The following is a 19,492-nucleotide window of genomic DNA, read 5'->3' on the forward strand; positions in this document are numbered from 1 at the left end:
CACAGATCCTTTTATATCATTTTGTAAACCTTAGTCCAAAAAAGCCCCAAAGTGGGCTTCTCTGGTGGCGCAGTGGTTGAGAGTCTGCCTGCCGATGCAGGGGACACGGGTTCGTACCTCGGTCCGGGAAGATCCCACATGCCGCGGAGCGGCTGGGCCCGTGAACCATGGCCGCTGAGCCTGCGCGTCCGGAGACTGTGCTCCGCAACGGGAGAGGCCACAGCAGTGAGAGGCCTGCGTACCACAAAAAAAAAAAAAAAAAAAAAAAAAAAAAAGCCCCAAAGTATCACGTGTATAAAAGATGAACACATTTTGGTGAAGGTTTTGATTTTTAGTAAGCCAAGTATGTTTTCAAACTAACTACAAACTTAATGGTAGGATAATATCAATTATTATCTACACTTAGCTAAAACTTTTAAATTTAGATATACTGATCAATCTATAGCCTACATAAACAGCTTCTTTGGACAGAATGAAGTATCCTATGGATATACAGACTTGTAGTTAGTACTCCTGGTCATTTATTTCTAGAATATATTTCCTTATTGTCCCCAGGTTATGAACAGAAATATCATATAAGTAGGAAACATGTATTTATCCATATGTGAATCATTGAAATAAAAAGATTTCAGTCTTTTTCTGAGCCTATGCTTCTTCAAGGCCACACAAAAGAAATGGCATTGCAAACAAGTTTTTCATTCCTAAGTAGCAGTGTGGATAGTACAAGAGTCACTTGCCAGTAACTTTTTCAACAAGTATTTATGTTTGTGGTTCACGTGTGCCGGGACCTCTGCTCCTGCTGCAAACAAAGATCAGATAAACCAATGGAAGAAGATTTTAAGGATTCTGCTGCTCACCTGAGCTCCTTCTGGGGGTGGGAGACGACAGCCAAATATGGGTGGGACAGAAGAGCCACACTCTAGACAGTAGCGGGCAAAGGGGTCAGACGGGCGGGGCACAAGGCAGTGGGCACACCTGCAACAGAAGAGGGTCCTGACTGGCCATGTTCTGAGGAGTGCACACTGAGAAGTCAAGTGTCAATCTTGACAAGCATTCACACGTTTTTTTTGAATAAAATAAAACAGAAAGCAGAATACACTCAAAGTCTACGGAACAAGTTCAAGATGGGAGATGCTTGTCTAGTCATTTTATTACAAAGTGGCCGTACGGCTGGGACTGATGGTGCCCTTCACCTGAAGGCCAGGCCCATCTCACTTCCCGGCCGCGGCAGCAGTCTATCAGCGTCTTTGACCCCAATTCCCAAGTGGGGCCCCAGTCGTCCCATCACCTTGGATCTGGCGTGTGTGAGGGTGAGACGTGGGAATTCCAGGAATGCCCACGCTGCACTTTGCTGACTCCCCATCTGAGCACTGAGCTCAGCCTCAGCGAGAGGTCCTCTTACCTGGCACTCCGGAGTCACTGTCAGTCAGGCCCTGCCTTTGTCTTCACTCACCTGGGTGGAGTCCAAGGCTCTGCCCCAGCAACATCTGGCCCCATTTCCTAGGCAGCTGGGTCCCATCCTTCCGCCCTCACCCACCTACCTCCTTCTGGATATCAGCCAAAGTGAAAGGACTCCAGGAACTGGGCTCCCCTGTGAATAGCACTGCTGCTGCCAGGCATTTCCAGGCAGGTTGGGACCCCGATCCTGTGATCTATCTGAACTGCTCAGCATCTATGACGTTTGCATACTGTGCACTGGATGGCTTGGTTGCCTGCACCAGTCTCTACCATGGCCTCTCAACAATCACTAGCCTTTGTAGTTGAGTCCACTTGGGGAAAGGATAGTCTTTTCAACAATGGTGCTGGGCAAACCGGATAGTGACATGAAAAAGAATGAGGTTGGACTGATTGATACCTTATGCCATATACAAAAACTAATACAAAATGGACCAAAGACCTAAATGTAGGAGGTAAATTTATAAATCTCCCAGAAGGACACATAAGAAAAAAGCTTCATGACACTGGATTTGGCCATGATTTCTTGGATGTGATCCCAAAAGCACAGGCAACAAAAAAAATAGATAAATTGAACTTCATAAAAATTTGAATATCAAAAAATACTAGCAAGACTGAAAAGACAACCTATGGGAGAAAATATTTATCAATCATATATCTGATAAGGGATTAATATCCAAGGTATATAAAATATTCTTGCAACTAACAACAAAAAACAAACAACCCGAGCCATGGCCGCTGGGCCTGCGCGTCCGGAGCCTGTGCTCCGCAACGGGAGAAGCCACAACAGTGAGAGGCCCACGTACCGCAAAAAAACAAAACAAAACAAAAACAAACAAACAACCCAATTCAAAAATGGGCAAAGGACTTGAATAGACATTACTACAAAGAAGATGCCCAACATCACTTGCCATTAGGGAAATGCAAATCGAAACCACAATGAAATACTACTTTACACCCGTTAGGATGACTATTAGAAAAACAGAAAATAAGTATTGGTGAGGATGTGGAGAAATTGAAACCCTTGAACATTTCTGGTGAGAAAGTAAAGTATGCGGCTGCTGTGGAAAACAGTTTAGCAGTTCCTCAAAAAGTTACACCTAAAATTACCACATAATCCAAAAATTTCAGTTCTAGGTAAATACCTCAAAGAATTGAAAGTAGGGACTCAAAGAGATACTTGTACACCAATGTTTATAGCAGCATTATTCATAATAGTCAAAAGGTGGAAACAATTCAAATGTCTACCAACAGATGAATGGATAAATGAAATGCAGTATATATATATACAATGGAATGTTTTTTACCTTTAATATGGAATGAAATTCTGATACATGCTACAACATGGATGAACCTTGAAAATATTATGCTAGTGAAATAAGACACAAAAGGTTAAATATTGTCTGATTCCACTTACATGAGGTTACTAGAACAGGCAAATTCATAGAAACAGAAAATATAACAGAGATTACCAGGTGCTGGAGGGATAGGGGGATGGGGAGTCATTGTTTAATGGGCGCTGAGTTTTGTTTGGGATGATGAAAAAGTTCTGGAAATGGAGGGTGGTGATGGTGGCCCAACACAGTGAATGTACTTAACGCACTGAATTGTACACTTAAACATTGCTAAAATGGTAAATTTTATTTATGTATATTTTACCACAATAGAAGTATAAAGGACTGTAAAAAAATAACTGATTATGTCAAATAAAAGTAATAATGTATTGTGGGGTTCATAATATTTGTAGAAGTAAAATAAATGACCACAAGAGCACAAAGGCTATAGTTATCCAGTTACTGGAAGTATACTGTCATAAGGTTCCTAGGCTATAAATGAAGTGGCATGATACTACTTGAAGACAGACTGTAATAAGTTAAAAATGTGTGCTATAAAGCCTAAAGCAAGCACTAAGAAGAAAACTTGTAGCTAATAAGTCAACAAAGGATAGAAAATAAAATAAAATCATAAAACATACCCAATTAATCCAAAGGGAAGCCAAAAAAAGGGGGGGGCAACAAAGAATAGATAAGACAAACAGAAAACAAATAGCATGACAGCTGACAAATTCAAACATATCAATAATCAGAATAAATATAAATACTCTCAACAGCCCAATTAAAGTGCAGAGATTGTTAGATTTTTTAAAAGCAAGACCTGATTATATATGCTGCCTAAAAGAAACCAACTTTAAATAGAGAAACACGAATAGATTAAAAATAAAAGGATGAAAAAAGATACATCATGCAAATACTAATCAAAAGAAAGCAGTAATGGCTATTTTAATATCAGACAAATTTGATTTCTGAGCAAAAAATATTATCAGGGTTAAAAAAGGTTATTTCGGGGGGGAGGAGGGATAAATTGGGAGATTGGGATTGACATATACGGACTACTATTATTTAAAATATATACCTAATAAGAACCTACTGTATAGCACAGGGAACTCTACTCAATACTCTGTAATGACCTGTATGGGAATAGAATCCAAAAACGAGTGGATATATGTATATGTATCACTGATTCACTTTGCTGTACAGCAGAAACTAACAAAACATTGTAAATCAACTCCACTCCAATAAAAATTAATTTTTTTAAAAAAAGCTATTCTGTAACGATAAAGGGGTCAATTCAGCAATAGGACATAAGATTCCAAGAGGTTTATATATTTAATAATAGAGCTTCAAAGTACATAAAGCAAGAGCCGATAGAAATACAAGGACAAGTAGACAAATTCATAATTATAGTCACAGATTCAGCATAATTTTCTCAATAATTGATAAAACAATAGACAAAATCAGCAAAGATAGAGAAGACTTAAATAACACAACATTGTATTAGTTTCAGGGGTACAACATAGTGATTCAGGAATTGTATATACTGCAAAATGATCGCCACAATGGCTAGTTAACATCCATCACCATACATAGTTACAGAATGTTTTTTCTTGTGTTGAGAACTTCTTAGATTTACTCTCTTAGCAGCTTTCAAATATGCAACACGGTATCATTAACTATCGTCACCATGCTGTACGTTACATCCCCAGGACTTATTTATTTTACAACTGAAAGTGTGTGCCTTTTGGCCACCTTCACCTATTTCACCCACCCTCCCAACCCCCAGGGAGATGCAAATTAAAACCACAACTACCACCTCATTAGAATGGCCAAAAATAAAAATAAAAGTGTTAGTGAAAATGTAGGGAGACTGGAACTCTCATACATCATACACTACTGGTGGGAATGTAGAATGGTACAACCTCTTAGGAAAACAGTTGGACAGTTTTCTTAAAAAGTTAAACATGGGCCTCCCTGGTGGCGCAAGTGGTTGAGAGTCCGCCTGCCGATGCAGGGGATACGGGTTCGTGCCCCGGTCTGGGAGGATCCCATATGCCGCGGAGCGGCTGGGCCCGTGAGCCATGGCCGCTGAGCCTGCGCGTCCGGAGCCTGTGCTCCGCGACGGGGGAGGCCACAACAGTGAGAGGCCCGCATACCGCAAAAAAAAAAAAAAAAAAAAAAAGTTAAACATATGCCTACCATATGACCCAGCCATTCCACTCCTAGCTATTTACTTAAGGGAAATGAAAGTATATACGCACAGGACAACTTGTATACATGTGTTCATAGCAGCTTTATCTGTAACGGCCCAAAACTGAAAACAACCTAGATGTACATCAATAGGAAATAGGATAAACAAACTGTGATGTATCTGTACAATGGAATACTACTCAGCATTAAAAAGAAATAAACATCTGATGCATGCAACAACATGGGTGAACCTCAAAGTAATTAGGTGGAGTGAAAGAAGCCTGGCAAAGGAGTAAATACCGAATCATTCCATTTATATACAGAATCAAATGCAAACTAAGCTGCTGGAGATGGGGAGGGACACGTATGAGGATTTCAAAAGGGTGCGATGTAGGACATTTTTGAAGGTGACGGATTTGTTCATTTTCTTGATTGTGGTGACAGTTTCAAGATTATATGTATATGTCAATTGTACTCTTTAAGTGCAGCTTATTGTATGTCATTTGAACCTTTAAATATTGTAAAAATTTAATAAAAAACAGTTGGGGCAAACACCACTGTTATGTCCCATCCTCAAATTCTTTTTGACCATACTGTGTCTTAGCAGGACTTAAGAAACAGTAAAGAGAATGCAATACTTACTTGAGAAAGTCTGTCTCCCTTTGAATCCTCATGATCTCTGTGCTTGTCAAACTCTTCTGGCCAGTTATATGTGCAAAGCCAGGGAACTAAAATTAAGAATATGTATAAAATCATGCTACAGTACAGTAAAATTACATTAAGAGTTCATTTCAGTGCTTTGTCCTACCATATCCAGCAGCCATCTTTTAAAAACCATGATGGAGAAAGTCTTAAGTAATGATGAATTGTTAAGTAATAATTTTAATTTAAAAATTAAAGTGATGTTCATCATCAGACACATATATTTCATTAAAAACAAGAGTTTACAAGAAAAGAGATCTGAATTACCATCAGACAGACCAGATTTCAGAATTTAGAAACCCAAGTAAGCATCCATATTTCTCAAAGATTAAATCCCTAGGAAAAGGACTCACCTGAGAGAACAGTCATCTGCTGTTATCCAGAACCAGTTAACTCACTTAGATATATTTTAATGTGAGCATCCTCTTTGTACCAGGCACTGTATTTGATGCAGGGTTGGGGGACAAAGATAAACATTACATAGTCCCTGCCCTCAAGGAGCTGAACTGGTGTGCATACAAAGTACTGAAACACATGGGCTCAGTGTCATAACACATCTGTGTTGAGTCCCACGAGAACCTGGGGAGGTTACGATCCCATTCACCTGTTCGGGGAGAAGGGCTCCCCAGGGCTGTAATGTCTGAGCTGGGCCTAGGGAAGTAAAGAACAGTTTGTTAAGCAGCCAGAAGGACAAAGGGAATTCCAAGTAGAGGAAACGCACGTGTGAAGACACAGGCAGGGCAGTGATGGCCCATCCTGCTTGTCGGATATGGTCCAGGGGTCAGAGTGGCAGGCGAAGGGAACAGAAAGGATGGCTGAGGGAGAGAAGCTAACACTTATGGAGGGTCTGAGAGTAGGAAAACGTGCCTGGCACATTTCACAGTGACCTCCTAAGGTCAATCGGCAACATTATCCCCATTTTATTTTATTTTTGTAACATTTTCTTCTGATATAATTTCCAACATAGAGAAAAGGCGCAGGGATAGTACAACTAACTCCTTTGTTCGTGTTGACATCTTGCCCCAGGTGCTCCATTCTCTCTCGGAAGCATGAGAATAACCTGCAGTCATGACTCCCCTCCTCCCCCCCACAAACACTACAGCATTTCCCAAGAACAGGGGCGTCCTCCTACACAACAGTGCAAACATCAAAACCAGAAGAGTCAGCGGGGATACAATACTAGCATCTAATCCACATATCTTTGTTCACATTCCGTTAGTCGAGCCGGCAATGGCCTTCCCAGCTATAATTTCCTCCTGAACTGGGGTCCAGTCCAGTATCACGCTTTGCTCTTAGTGGTCATGTCTTTTCTGTCTCCCTTAATCTGGACTCTCTCCTGAAGCCAGCACGCCTAGAGCCTGTGCTCCGCAACAAGAGAAGCCACTGCAATGAGAAGCCCACGCACCGCAACCAAGAGTAGCCTCCACTAGCCGCAAGTAGAGAAAGCCCGCGTGCAGCAAAGAAGATCCAACGCAGCCAAAAATAAATAAATAAATTTATTTAAAAAAAAAGAAATAGAAGTGTCTTTAAAAAAATTTAATTTGATTGTTAAAATGTTAACTTCTATTATAACACAGAAAGGTACAGGTGTGGGTTTCTCTTGCAAATTCCTCAGATGTAGCAGCGCTGAGCCTGCTGGCCTTCTCGCCAGTGGCCAGCTGGGCTTTCACTCCACGTATGGGTTCCAGAGAACCCACAGCTCTGGGCCCTGACACTAAAGCCAGGCGTCAGCTGTCACCTACCTTCTGCCCAGGCTGTAACGCACGGCTACTTGGCTGCCTCGCCCCGATGGTGACCTCACCCCTGATGGCGCCCCCTGGCGCCCCCCCCCCCCCCCCCCCCCCGGCCAGAGGCTCGGCTCAGAGACACCTGTCTCCCTGGTGACTGACCTGTTGTAACAACCGCCAGCATCCTTAACGCTGATGTTTGCTGAAGTAAGCTTCAGTTAGGACTGAGCTAGAATATTGAGAAGAATCTCTTACCGTATGAAGAAAAAGAGTGGAAGATAAAAGTTTTGTGGTCCTTTTTTGGCCTCCTTTGTCCTATGAACTCTAGTCAAATTCCCCAAATGTGTCCCCATGTTCCTATTTTTTGGGAAATCTGAATCTTGGGATCTTTATTCTATCTTTTCCTTGGAAACAACTCTTAAATTACTAGGTGGGCAAGGAAATCCAAATACTCATGCACAAAGGAAGTAATTCTTTCTAGACACATGACAGAGAATTATGGACACATAAGACTTTTTCTGAAAATAATTATGAATATGTTTTGTCATATACCATTCATCCTTCAAAATGATGTTGTTTCATCTCAAAAGCGGTATTCTTCTTTGGGCTACAGTGGCAAGCACTGTTCGTAGGAGTCGTGTGTGCTCAGCAGTCCATTTGGAAACCAGGTCAGCATTCTTCCCAGAAGACTGGGAAGGGCAATCTTCTATTGCAGGCATGGCTATCTTTTTGTTTAGTGGGGTTTACAGGCGGGCCTTATGAGGTCTGTGGTCCTCTGGCCTGGGCTTTGGGGTCCTCCAGAAAATACAGTGGGTGGGCAGATGAAAGAACCCAGGAGGTCAGGCTGAGTTATACCGCAGCACTGGAGACTGGAAAGGAAGGAAGGAGGTGGACCTCAGGATCAGGATAATTGGTCTTCCAGGCCAGTGATCTGGTGATTCTCAGATTGGGTTGACATCGGTCATCCACAGCCTCCAACGCAGGCTTATGGACTTAGACTCCCTAGGAGCACTGCAAGAGCAGGTAGCTGGCAATCTGTCTACATACTTAAAACTCCCCCCAGGTGGCTGTGACGGGCAGCCAGGTTTGGGACTCCTGCTTCTGACCTCCCTCATACTTGATGATTAGTGCGAGCAGCCTTGAATCATGGGCACACAAGAAGCAGTTGTGGTTGGATAGAAAATGTGACTCCAGGAAGGCTCTACCTGGCGCTCAGAATTGGAGGAAGAGAGCAAGGTGTCCTGGGGCCAAAGAGCCCATGCTCCACAACAAGAGAAGTCACCGCAATGAGAAAATCAGGCACTGCAACGAAGAGTAGCCCCTGCTCGCCTCAAGTAGAGAAAGCCCGCGCGCAGCAACAAAGACGCAACGCAGCCAAAAATAAATTAATTCATTCATTAAAAAAAAAACCCAAAAACACAATAGGCATTTAGTACCCTAAAGATTGTCTTTAGAAGTTACCTGGGGCTGCTGGGTGGCTGGTCGAGAGCCTGATTCTTCACGGAAAGCTGGGGGTTCCCGTGGGCTTTCTGAGAACCGAAGATCTTTCAAAGTTTTAGGGTCAGTTCTTTCACCCACGTCTACGATTATATCAAAAACGTCATTCTGTGAATATCTATAATTATATATGCATTCATGCAACTGTGTCTTCATAGTTAGGAACCTTTTAATAAGGGACTACTGTTGTCACATTCTTTCTCTAAAGTAGAATTATACAAAGAAGCTCCCACTCGGTTAAATTAATAGCAATAAAGAAAAGAATTAACCCAGACTGAGAAAATTAAAATCTGCCCTGCAACATTCCACAACATTCCACACCAGGCTGGGAAAATGGATAAATCCAGTTGCAAGGTTAGCAGGAAACATCATGTGTCCCAAGGACACACTGCAGCTGTAACATGTCGTAACAGCCCCCACTTTGAGTGACTACTGTTTCTTACTTGCCAAGAAACCTTGTTCGCTAAAATCAGATTATCAGAAATTTTGCTGTTTGAAATCTTATCAGTAAGAATGAAACATCCAACTCTTGCCTGGAGGACCCAAGTCACTTTGACATAGAGAGGCAGCTTCAATTTCCAACCCTGGTACAGAGCTTCAGAGAAAGGTTTCTGAACACAACATTCCACATTTATCTTTGTTGTTTCCAAGGTAACAGAACCCTGGTCCCCTTCTCGGATCCATACCTCATACCTCATGGTGACCATTTCACACCGAGCCCTGCTTTGCTTGAGCCTATCAAAACTCTTCTTTCATTTAAATTTCATCCAAACTCCACCCTTCCCCCTATAACTGTTATCTGTGCTTTGGTTGATGAGATCCCATGGTTCCTCTGGTGTGTGGTCTCCCACGTTGCAATGAATCGATAAATCTGACTCTGCTGGACAGCTGGACTATCCCTCATGGTCTTAAGCTGTTGGCTAGGACAGCATTAAAAGTCAAATTATAGCTTACTTTATTGTTCCAGTGTTTCTCATCCAACCCTTCTGCAGACAAGAACACAAGCACTGAACCTGTTTGGTGGTTTAGAATATTAAATCTTATCTTCGTCCTGTCACGTCATACCTGGAAACTTTCCAAGGTTAACATTCCAACCCAGTTTATTTTCAACATTCTTATATTTCTTCTTCCCTTTTGATTCAACAAATCCATTTTTCAGTTCCTAGGAGGGAAGAGATTGCATATCAATCCCTTGATCCTGCCCATTTAGATATGAAAATTAAAAGTTCCATGGTAGAGACAGTGACATAGCCTGCACTTCTCACTGGAAAGGGTTTACAGTCGTTTTCACAAAGTGACCTCTGTCTCACCTTTCCCTGGAAACACACAGCTTTGAACCTGGGCTGCTTGGTGGGCAGCATGGGCAGCGTGTCTGCTTGGGAAGCCCCACCAGTTTGAGTGGCCAAGACCGGAAGCAGGTGGCAGCATATACAGGCAGGATGTCACCATCATGGGAGTCAGAGTAATAACAGAGGGACCACCAGACCCAGGGGGCAAAGACAGGTTGGGGTCAGGCCAAGACAGTACTTCTGTCCACTACCTGCCCACACACGGCCCTGAAACATAAACACGCTTCTCTCTGGACTTCCTTCTCCTTGGGCTCAGTCCCTCGTGCTTGGTTGAAGCCTGAGCACCTGCTGCTACACGTGGGTTCAGCCCCTGCCCAGTGTAGACCCCTGACTACACGTGGGCCCCACACGACACCTGTACCCACTGCTCTGCTTCCACAGCCTCCTCTCTGGCTTCTGGTCAATCATTAGACTGAAGGGACTCCCAAAAAGCTTCCCGTCACCCCCAGCGAGACCTCCATGACTGAGACTTTTTGGTTGGTTGCCTTGCCATGGGCTGGCGCATCCTCTGACCCTGGGATCTATCTCACTGATGCCCAGAACCCAAACGTCCTTTCAAGACATGTCTAGTTCATTCTCCAAAGAGATGAGGCTTTGCAGCTATTTGGCAATGAAGGTTTCAACATAACTGAAGGCCATGCCCACTGAGGGCTTCTACTAGTCTGATGCATCTAGTCAACAAATATACACCCTCTGCCCTCTCCTGCCTGCCCCCGTGCAAGATGCTGAGTATGGCAGACATGCTCTCTACACCTGGGAGCCTACAGTGCATGGGGGAGACAGATAGGGAGCAAAGTATTCACAGCATCAAAGCATTTTATAAAAGGAGAAGACCTGGTGCTAGGGGAGCAGAGATGGAGCACCGACGCCCAGTTTAGTTTGGCTGGAATATAAACAGGGGAGTCACAAGGCAAAGAATGACTGAGGACAGAAACTGCTTCTTAGGATGCCAGGCTAAAGGGTCCTGCTTTCTTTGACAGGTAAGGACACAGGATGCTTGCTAGGAATCTCCAATGGGCAGGGTGGGGGAGGAACTGGCCAAAGGGTGGGAAATCAGCAAAGATACTTTGCAATGGTTGATACTGACTCCAACGATAAGGACCTGAAAATGGGCAGAATGACTGTGGTGGTAAAGGAAGGGGAAGACGCGACCACTGAGAATGGGAGCTGAGAATGCAGTGAGGCTCCGAATGCCTTAGAGCGTCATTACGTACCTGCTCTGGAGGGTCTTTGAGAACATTTTCCACATCGTCTTTTGAAGGGACTGTATCTGGCAGTACATAGTCCACCTGAAACACCTTTGTTACCATGGCACTCTGTCTGCAGTCTCTGAACATTATTCAGAACAGAAAAGGTCTGCGTGTTACACAAAGATTCAAAGACAAGGTGCCTGGCAATTAAGATGACTCCATAAAGTCCCTTAGTCTAGAGACTAAATTTATTGCATTTTAAATTTGGAGAAACCAAAATACAGCTTCTATAATCTTTCCCTCCCTTATTCTTATTCGGGATATCTCTTGCTATGTAACAAACCACCCCAAAACATAATGTCTTAAAACACAAAACTGTGGGTTCGCCATTTGTGCTCCCGGTTGCCATCCCTCGTGTGGCGGCTGCAGTCAGGTGTCAGCAGGAGTCGATTCAAAGACCAACTCAGCCGGAGGTCCAAAATGATCTCTCCCCTCATGTTCCAAGCCTGGCCTGGGCTGGCCATTCAGCTCTCTCCTTCCCTCTCTGTCCATCTCCCTCTGCAGGTGGTGAACTTGGGCTTCCGCACAGTATGGAAGTGTCAGGGAGGTCAGACTCCCTACACGGTGGCTGGCTTCCCCCAGCATTTACGTTCCGAGAGACCAGAGCAGACACTGCGACACTTCTTGTGGTCTGGCCTTAGCGTCATGTCTGGTGCGTTATCTTGGTCAAAAGTAAGTCACAGGACCAGCCCAGGTCCAAGCGGAGGGGCTGCCCTGGGAGGCGTGGTTCACGGGGGGGCCATTCTGGGGGACCATCTATCGCACTCACCATAAAGATGTCATACGTTAAGTCTCAAACTATTCCAAAATGAAGAATGGGGTTACCTATGTATCATTCATTCCATATGAGTCATGGGGATTTTCCGTACCCCAGTTGTGCGTAGCACTATATAGGCTGCCCTGGGAGATTTGAACTGTTATTCCTCAAATACCAGCAAGTTCTCAATTTATTCATAATATTTCACAATGAATCTTGTTCCTCTGGGAAGCAATAGGAGTCCACTGAGAAAGCAATGCAGAGGGCCCAGAACTGAATTCTGGCAGTGATTTCATCTCAGAACCAGAAGCTCATCTATACTTTTTAGTTTTTAAAAGTTTTATTGAGGTATAATATACATCACATAAAATTCACCTGTTCTAAGTATATAATTTGATGATATTTCATAAATTTACACAATTGTGCAACCCCCACCGCAGTCCAGTTTTAGAACGCTCCATCACCAAAAAATTCCCTTGTGCCTGTTTGTAGTCATTCCTTGCTTCCACCTCCTACTCCAGGCAACCACTGATCTGCTTCCCGTCTCCATAGTTTTGCCTTTTCTAGAAATTTAAAATAAATGTCATCATACAAATATAGTCTTACATATCTGGCTGCTTTCAGTCATCCTTTTTTTTTTTTTTTGAGGTTCACCCATGTAGTTGCATGTATCAATAGTTCATTCATCTTTATTCTTGAGTAGTATTCCATTTTATGGATGTACCATAGTTTGTTTATCCATTGCCAAGTAGACAGTCATTTGGATTTTTTCCAATGTTTGGATTATTATAAATAATGCTGCTCTGAGCATTCACATATAATTCTTTGTAGTATAAGCCCTGGAGGTTGTATTTTCTCTTGTTTGTAACAAACAAGTGCCTGACTTAAGCTTTGCTTGCTGAGGCATCCACTTCAAAGGCGTCGATCTTGAGAAGACACACTGCCGACCATAGGACTAGATAAAGATCCAGGCCACCTCCCCCCACAGAGGCTCCTTTATCTTAGAGATCTTGGTTGGTTTCAATGACTGACCAATTGGGTTGCTTGTTTTTTCTCTTCCTGCTTTAAATTCTCACTCTTACGTTCAAAATTCACCAATAGTGAGCCCATGGAACCCTAGTCCCCTCCCTCAACCCCAATAAAAGCAGAACCTCTGGCTTGTGATTTCTCCCTTCCTCACTCCCTCCCTCCATCCCCATCTCTCCCTCTGTCTCTCTCTCTCTCTCTGCCTGTGACCTCACTATGTGCCACGTAATTTCCAGGACTTGTAAGTCATAAACCTCATCTCTTTCAAATCTTCCTGATGATTATTGCTAAGGGCCTCTTGCAATCATAATAAGAACAAGGCCCGGTCCGGCCACATGTGTGGATAGATACACATGAGCAGAATTTCTGGGTCATATGGTCAGTGGGTTTAACTTTTTGGTTGTTCCATCTTACATTCCCACCGGCATCATCTGAGGGTTCCGGTTTCTCCACACACTCGCCAACACTTGATATTGTCGGCCTTTTTTGATCACCTGTACTCTTGAATATGTTCTCTGTAGGTATTTGTGTCCCTAATGTATTAGGATGCAGGCTTGGCTGTTGTAACACAGAACCAAAACAACAGTGGCTTAAACAAGAGGGCAGCAACGGGCTGTAATCCACCCAGAGCTGTGCAGAGGAGCCACGGTGTCAGGGTCTGGGATCAAGTTTCCACCGTGTTGCTCCACCATACCTAGGACATTGCATGTGTCCTCTGACCTAATGTGGCTGCCCACCACAGCCACATTCCAGCCAGCAGGAACCACAGGCCACCTCTTCCTTTAGGGTACAATCCAGAAGTTGCCATATCACTTCCACGTGCATCCACTGGCTACACCTGGTGACGTGGCTCCAGCTAGTTTCAAGGAGGACTGGGAAATATCTTTCTTCTAGGAAACACATGTCTGGCTAAAAATCATGGGCCCTATGATTCTTGAAGAAGAGAAACATAGACATTGGGAAGAGTCAGCAGCCCCTGCCACATCATGGTGACCACACTTTGGTGTATTTGTTTGATATGTTTAACTCTGGCTCCCACTAATTTGCACTGAAAGCTCACAGCTGGAACACAGGTGATTCTGTTTGATTGGCCCAGGAACTTAATACTGCTTACTTCGCCAGCTGCCTTCTTTCTCTGGTGTTTCTTTGTCTGCTTTGCTCATTGATTTTCATATTGGCCTTTGATTTAGTTTATCTGTTTCATTATCATTTCTTTTGCAATTTCTCAGATTTCTTACATGTTGGTTTTTTTTTTTTTTTTTTTTTTTTTTTTTTTGCATTACGTGGGCTTCTCACTGCTGTGGCCTCTCCCGTTGCGGAGCACAAGCTCTGGACATGCAGGCCCAGCAGCCATGGCTCACGGGCCTAGCCGCTCCGCGGCATGTGGGATCCTCCCAGACCGGGGCACGAACCCGTGTCCCCTGCATCGGCAGGCGGACTCTCAACCACTGCGCCACCAGGGAAGCCCCATGTTGGTTTTTTATATTTCTTAAAATTCTTGAAGCTTCAAATAAATATGTGTCCCCAAATGCTTAAAATTCTTTAAGTAAACATTCAGAAATGAATATACATCAGTTCCAAAATAGTTGAGAAATGTTTAACACTAAGCAATGCAGAGGTTGTAAGCCACATTTTTAGAAGGAGAAAAAAATTCTCAGAAATACACAATTGATCTAAATGGTCACTACCTATCAGTGAGTGACAATATTTAAGAAATAACATGATCAGTGGGTACTTGCATGTTCACTGGTTGGAGTGACTTATGGGTGGCTAAACTTTGGGGAAGCATGTGTTTTGTTTTGTATTTAATAACAAAACCAAATTTACAGATGCAGATATGTGGATGCAGATAGAGACAGTCTTTTAGATGAACTGCCTGCTTAACTCATTCACCTCAACATCCATCTCATCTGAATGCTCATCTTTGGCCCATGGTCTGTCATCCAAGATACAGTTGTCCTCCTAGTTAGACACTTCCTGGACCTCACAAACATCTCCATCCAGGGACCATTCAAATCCTGGCGAATGGCCAGCCTTCCTGAATGTGCACATACCAGCCCCATTACTCTGAGCAGAAGCCTGGTTCCCACCCACTTGCTCTACCCCTTTTAAGGTCTAGGTTGTCTCCCCACCATAGCTAGCCCTTTCGTTGGGGACCCAGCCAGGGCTCCAACCCATAGACCTTGTCACCAAGAAACCAGCTCAGACTGCCCGCTAGGTGGAAGGATTTTCTGATGGTAAACCGAAAAAGGCTTAGGTTTTCGGGTTGGAGCTAGGAATTCTACTCAGAGCCCAAATCTCATTTGAACACACATAAATTTTTGCTAGGATTGGAATCAGATGCCATAAATATGTATCTTTAGGAATACCAACATAAGGTACACTAGACATAAAAAAAGTTACTCTTAGCTCTATTCCTGTAAAGATTATTATCCTCTCCATAAAACACCATAATTACTTGAATGATTGCAAGGGAGTGAAAAAAAACTGGATGTGGAAGAATTCTGCAACTTGTCCAGGCCAGGTTTTCTCAACCTATTGGAAATTATTGATATTTGGGGCTGGGTAATCGCTGCTGTGGGGCTGTCCTGTGCACTGTAAAATGCTCAGCGGCATCTTTGGCCTCCACCCACCAGATGCACCAGATGCCACTAACACACTCCCGTTTCCAGCAGGACGACCAAAATGTTTCCCCACGTTGATAAATGCCCCCTTTGGAGCAAAATTATGCCCAACTGAGAACCTCTGGTTTAGGAACATGAAGGGGTTGAATAGAAACCGCTTATTCACCCAGGCATGAACTTTTCAAATAGGAGGCTGACCTTCTGAGGTGGGTCACATGACAGCAATCTGTTAGCCCTTCATTAAGAATTTGAAAGACAATAACTACAGCTGCCGCCTCCCTGATCCCAAGTGTATCACCTCTGCCCTTCACAATGGCTTCCAAGGGCGTCCTGTTAACCTCATGTGACAAAGGAAGAAACTGAGATGCCAAAGGCCACATAACTTAGCCAAGGTCACACGAAGAGGAGGCAATAGAACTGGGATTAAAATCCAGCTCTGCAGATCAACAAACTCTATCCTCTTTCCCACACTCCAAGCAGCGTCTTCTTGCTTTTGTCGCTGCCTCTGGAGGTGGCATTTGGATCTGTCATCCACGCAAACACAAGGTTTTACGTCCAGGGGTGGTAGATAGATGCCTGTGAGATGCCCTGGTAGCCTGTGGATACGTTTACTTTATTAATCATGACTGCCAAACGGGGAAGTCCCTCTTGGTTCTGCTGAAGGAAAACGATTGTTCTCAGGGGACTCTGACTCCCTACCTACCTTCAGTTACCTACCTTCAGTTGAAGCAGCTTTTACCTCAGCCAGGCTTGATTTTTCTTGGCCACCATATAAGGTCATTGACAGAAAAAGGAGAACCACGCAAGTTCATTGCCAAAACACTACAAAATGATGATATCAGAGACAGGAAGCTCTTGACCACAAAGGAGGATTTTAAAGAATCAAGGCAGATGTCAGAAAGTTTGCAGACCCTGGATTAGACCATCAATACGCAGACCATCAAACCTGAAACCCTCTCCCTTTGCTGAGATGTTCCCGAGTCCCTGGCCCCTCCTGTCCACCTGTGTTCCTTACCAGACCATTCTCTGATGTGAAAGTCATAGACATATATATGGGGACATGAAAGTACATGTATGGCAAAGCACTTATTCATTTCCTTTCAAGAACTATTTTATCACAAATGGATACAAGCACTAATTTTCTGCCTCGAACACTCAAAAATTTTTTGCATAGATACTTTCCCTAAGCTGAGCACATCTGAAATACTAACAGTTTTTCAGAGCAGACACTTAGTGGGCACAGGGCAAGATGGTGAGAGGCATTAACAATGCCCTTATTTTTCAGACTCTTTTGGAAGCTTTATTAACTCCTTTGAATTACATAGTCATTAACTACTACTTCACTTTATGACCACCTGCAGCTTATAAAGGGGCCTGCCTTGCAGCATTGGGCGCCAGAGTAATTAGCTTATTAATTTTTAATAATTGAGATGACTTGTTTCAATAGAAATGGTTTGGCAAGTGGGAAAAGACACAGATTCCAATCTTTAGTAAAGAATAATAATGTGTAAGGAGGTTGTTTTGTTTTATTTTTATTTTATTATTAAAAAAATTTTTTTAATGCCTAAGCAATCATCTTTGGTGTAGAACTTGTAGCTCTTGTCAAAAAGCCACGCAGTAGTTTAGCCAGCAGGGGGAACCTGGAGTCTCCTTTAAATTAACTGGGCCAGCCAGGTATTGGTTTGGGGCTTAAAAGTCTTCCAAAAATGTGGCCAAACCTGTCTTGCTGCACAAAATAATTCTTCTATCACAGACACACAAATCTGCAAAGCATTTGAGGGTTTTCTTCTCTACAACCCACAGTGAAGTTTACCAAATTAAGTGCTGTTTCTATATTTGAAAATGAAAAAAAAAAATCATTGACTAGGAAAGAAAGGACAAAGAAAAGAGTGAAGTAGCTAATGTTTAACAAACTGAAATGACAGTAGCTTTGAAGGCCAATAAAGTCAATACAAAATCAGAGAGAGAACCACAGTGGTCGTAGGCCACGTCCTGGGAAATAAAAGAACCATTCACTAAAAACAGAATTCTCCTCAGAGCCAGGTGAATCTCTTCGGAGGTCCCAAACCCTGAAAAGGCTCTTCCTTCCCAAAATCCCAATGTGGATTTCAAACTAAAAACAGTATTAATATACATAGCACTTCACTGAGCTGTACCCTTATGATTTGTGTACTTTACAGCATAACTCAACAGAGGACAAACAAAACACAAAAGTTACAGATATGTGCTGAAATTAAGATAACTTTTTCTTTAGTGTACTTCTAATCCAGAACTGATTCTCATTGAAATTAATAAAATTAAAACATAATAAATACAAATTATCTTAATCATTATGCTCTTAACTTACTTAGACACTGCGATAGCTTTAACTTGTATTTTTCCATCAGGCAGAGTAATAGGCTTTGTATACTTCAATGTAGTGTTTTCACCATAACCAATTTTCTTTAGGAATTCAGGTTTGCTGCCATCCAGGGTATAATATATGTTGACATCTGGGGTGTCTGAAAAACCCAAAAGAGGATATCTGGAATTAACATTAAAGTAGCAAGTCCCTGAATAACACCTATGGGTCAGCTATTTAATGAGTTTTTTTTAATGTACTGCAGAAATGGATAACAATAACTAACAATAATTGAGTTCTTTGTGCCAGGCACTGTGCTTTACATGAATTAGCTAACTTTATCAGTACAACCTTATGAGATAGGTCCTATTTTATACCCACATTATAGATGAGGAAACTGAGTCCCAGAGAGGTTAAGAAACTTGTTAAATAACAGCAGAGTTGTGGTTTGACTTACGGGAGGTTGGATCCATAGGCCATGCTCTTGAACCACTATGGTATTTTGCCTCCCCAATAGAGCAATGATACAAATCAAGCAGGGGTGAATTTTAAAACTACAATGCCTACTTAGAAAGCAGAAGCTAATTTTTCATTCTTGGAGCATTGCTTAAGAAATGCTTTTCTTATATTTTATTTGGACTAGGTAAATGATTCCTACACTTCTTAGAACATTTGTAAAGGTAAAAAATTCATATGATCCAAGATTCAAAAGGTCAAAAAGGGATATACAATGAAAACTCTCCCTCCCACCCCTGAAATAAGTTGCCCAAAGGCAACCAATAATATCAAGTATCCTTCCAAAAATAGTTTACATCCATACAAGCATATATGTACATACTTTTCCGCCCTCTCTTTATATACAAATGGTGGCTTATCATACCCTGTTCTACACATTTCTCTTTTCATTTAACAATCTGTCTTGGATATTGCCCTATATTGGTACATAAAAGCATCCCCATTCTTCATTACGGCTGCACTGTATTCTGTCTTTCTATGGATGAATCATTGGCAAACAGCCAATCCCTACAGATGAACATCTAAACTGTCTTCTTTCCTTTTCTTCCTTTCTTTTTCTTTTTCTTTTGCTATTACAAGCACTGTAATGAATAACCCTATAAAGAGTTCTTTTTATAAGTACATCTGTAAAATGTGTAGAACTAGTACTGTTGAGTCAAAAGCTATGGGCACTTGTAATTTTGGTTAACGGTGCCAAACTTCCCAGCACAGACAGTGAAACAAT

General features: G+C 42.6%; 1 protein-coding gene across 1 annotated transcript in view; it reads right to left on the minus strand.

The window, feature by feature from the left end:
• The window catches only part of DZANK1 (double zinc ribbon and ankyrin repeat domains 1), a 69,728-nt gene that overhangs the window by 46,180 nt on the left and 4,056 nt on the right, over positions 1-19,492 (minus strand). Inside the window, exons 3-8 of the mRNA XM_060120270.1 lie at positions 18,259-18,412; positions 11,469-11,583; positions 9,971-10,067; positions 8,870-8,988; positions 5,622-5,707; positions 858-975 (exon numbers count right to left, since the gene is read on the minus strand). Of these exons, the coding sequence (XP_059976253.1) occupies positions 858-975; positions 5,622-5,707; positions 8,870-8,988; positions 9,971-10,067; positions 11,469-11,583; positions 18,259-18,412 (689 nt within the window). The remainder of the gene's footprint in view (positions 1-857; positions 976-5,621; positions 5,708-8,869; positions 8,989-9,970; positions 10,068-11,468; positions 11,584-18,258; positions 18,413-19,492) is intronic.

Source organism: Mesoplodon densirostris, chromosome 16, assembly GCF_025265405.1.
Source record: "Mesoplodon densirostris isolate mMesDen1 chromosome 16, mMesDen1 primary haplotype, whole genome shotgun sequence".
NCBI lineage: Eukaryota > Metazoa > Chordata > Mammalia > Artiodactyla > Ziphiidae > Mesoplodon > Mesoplodon densirostris.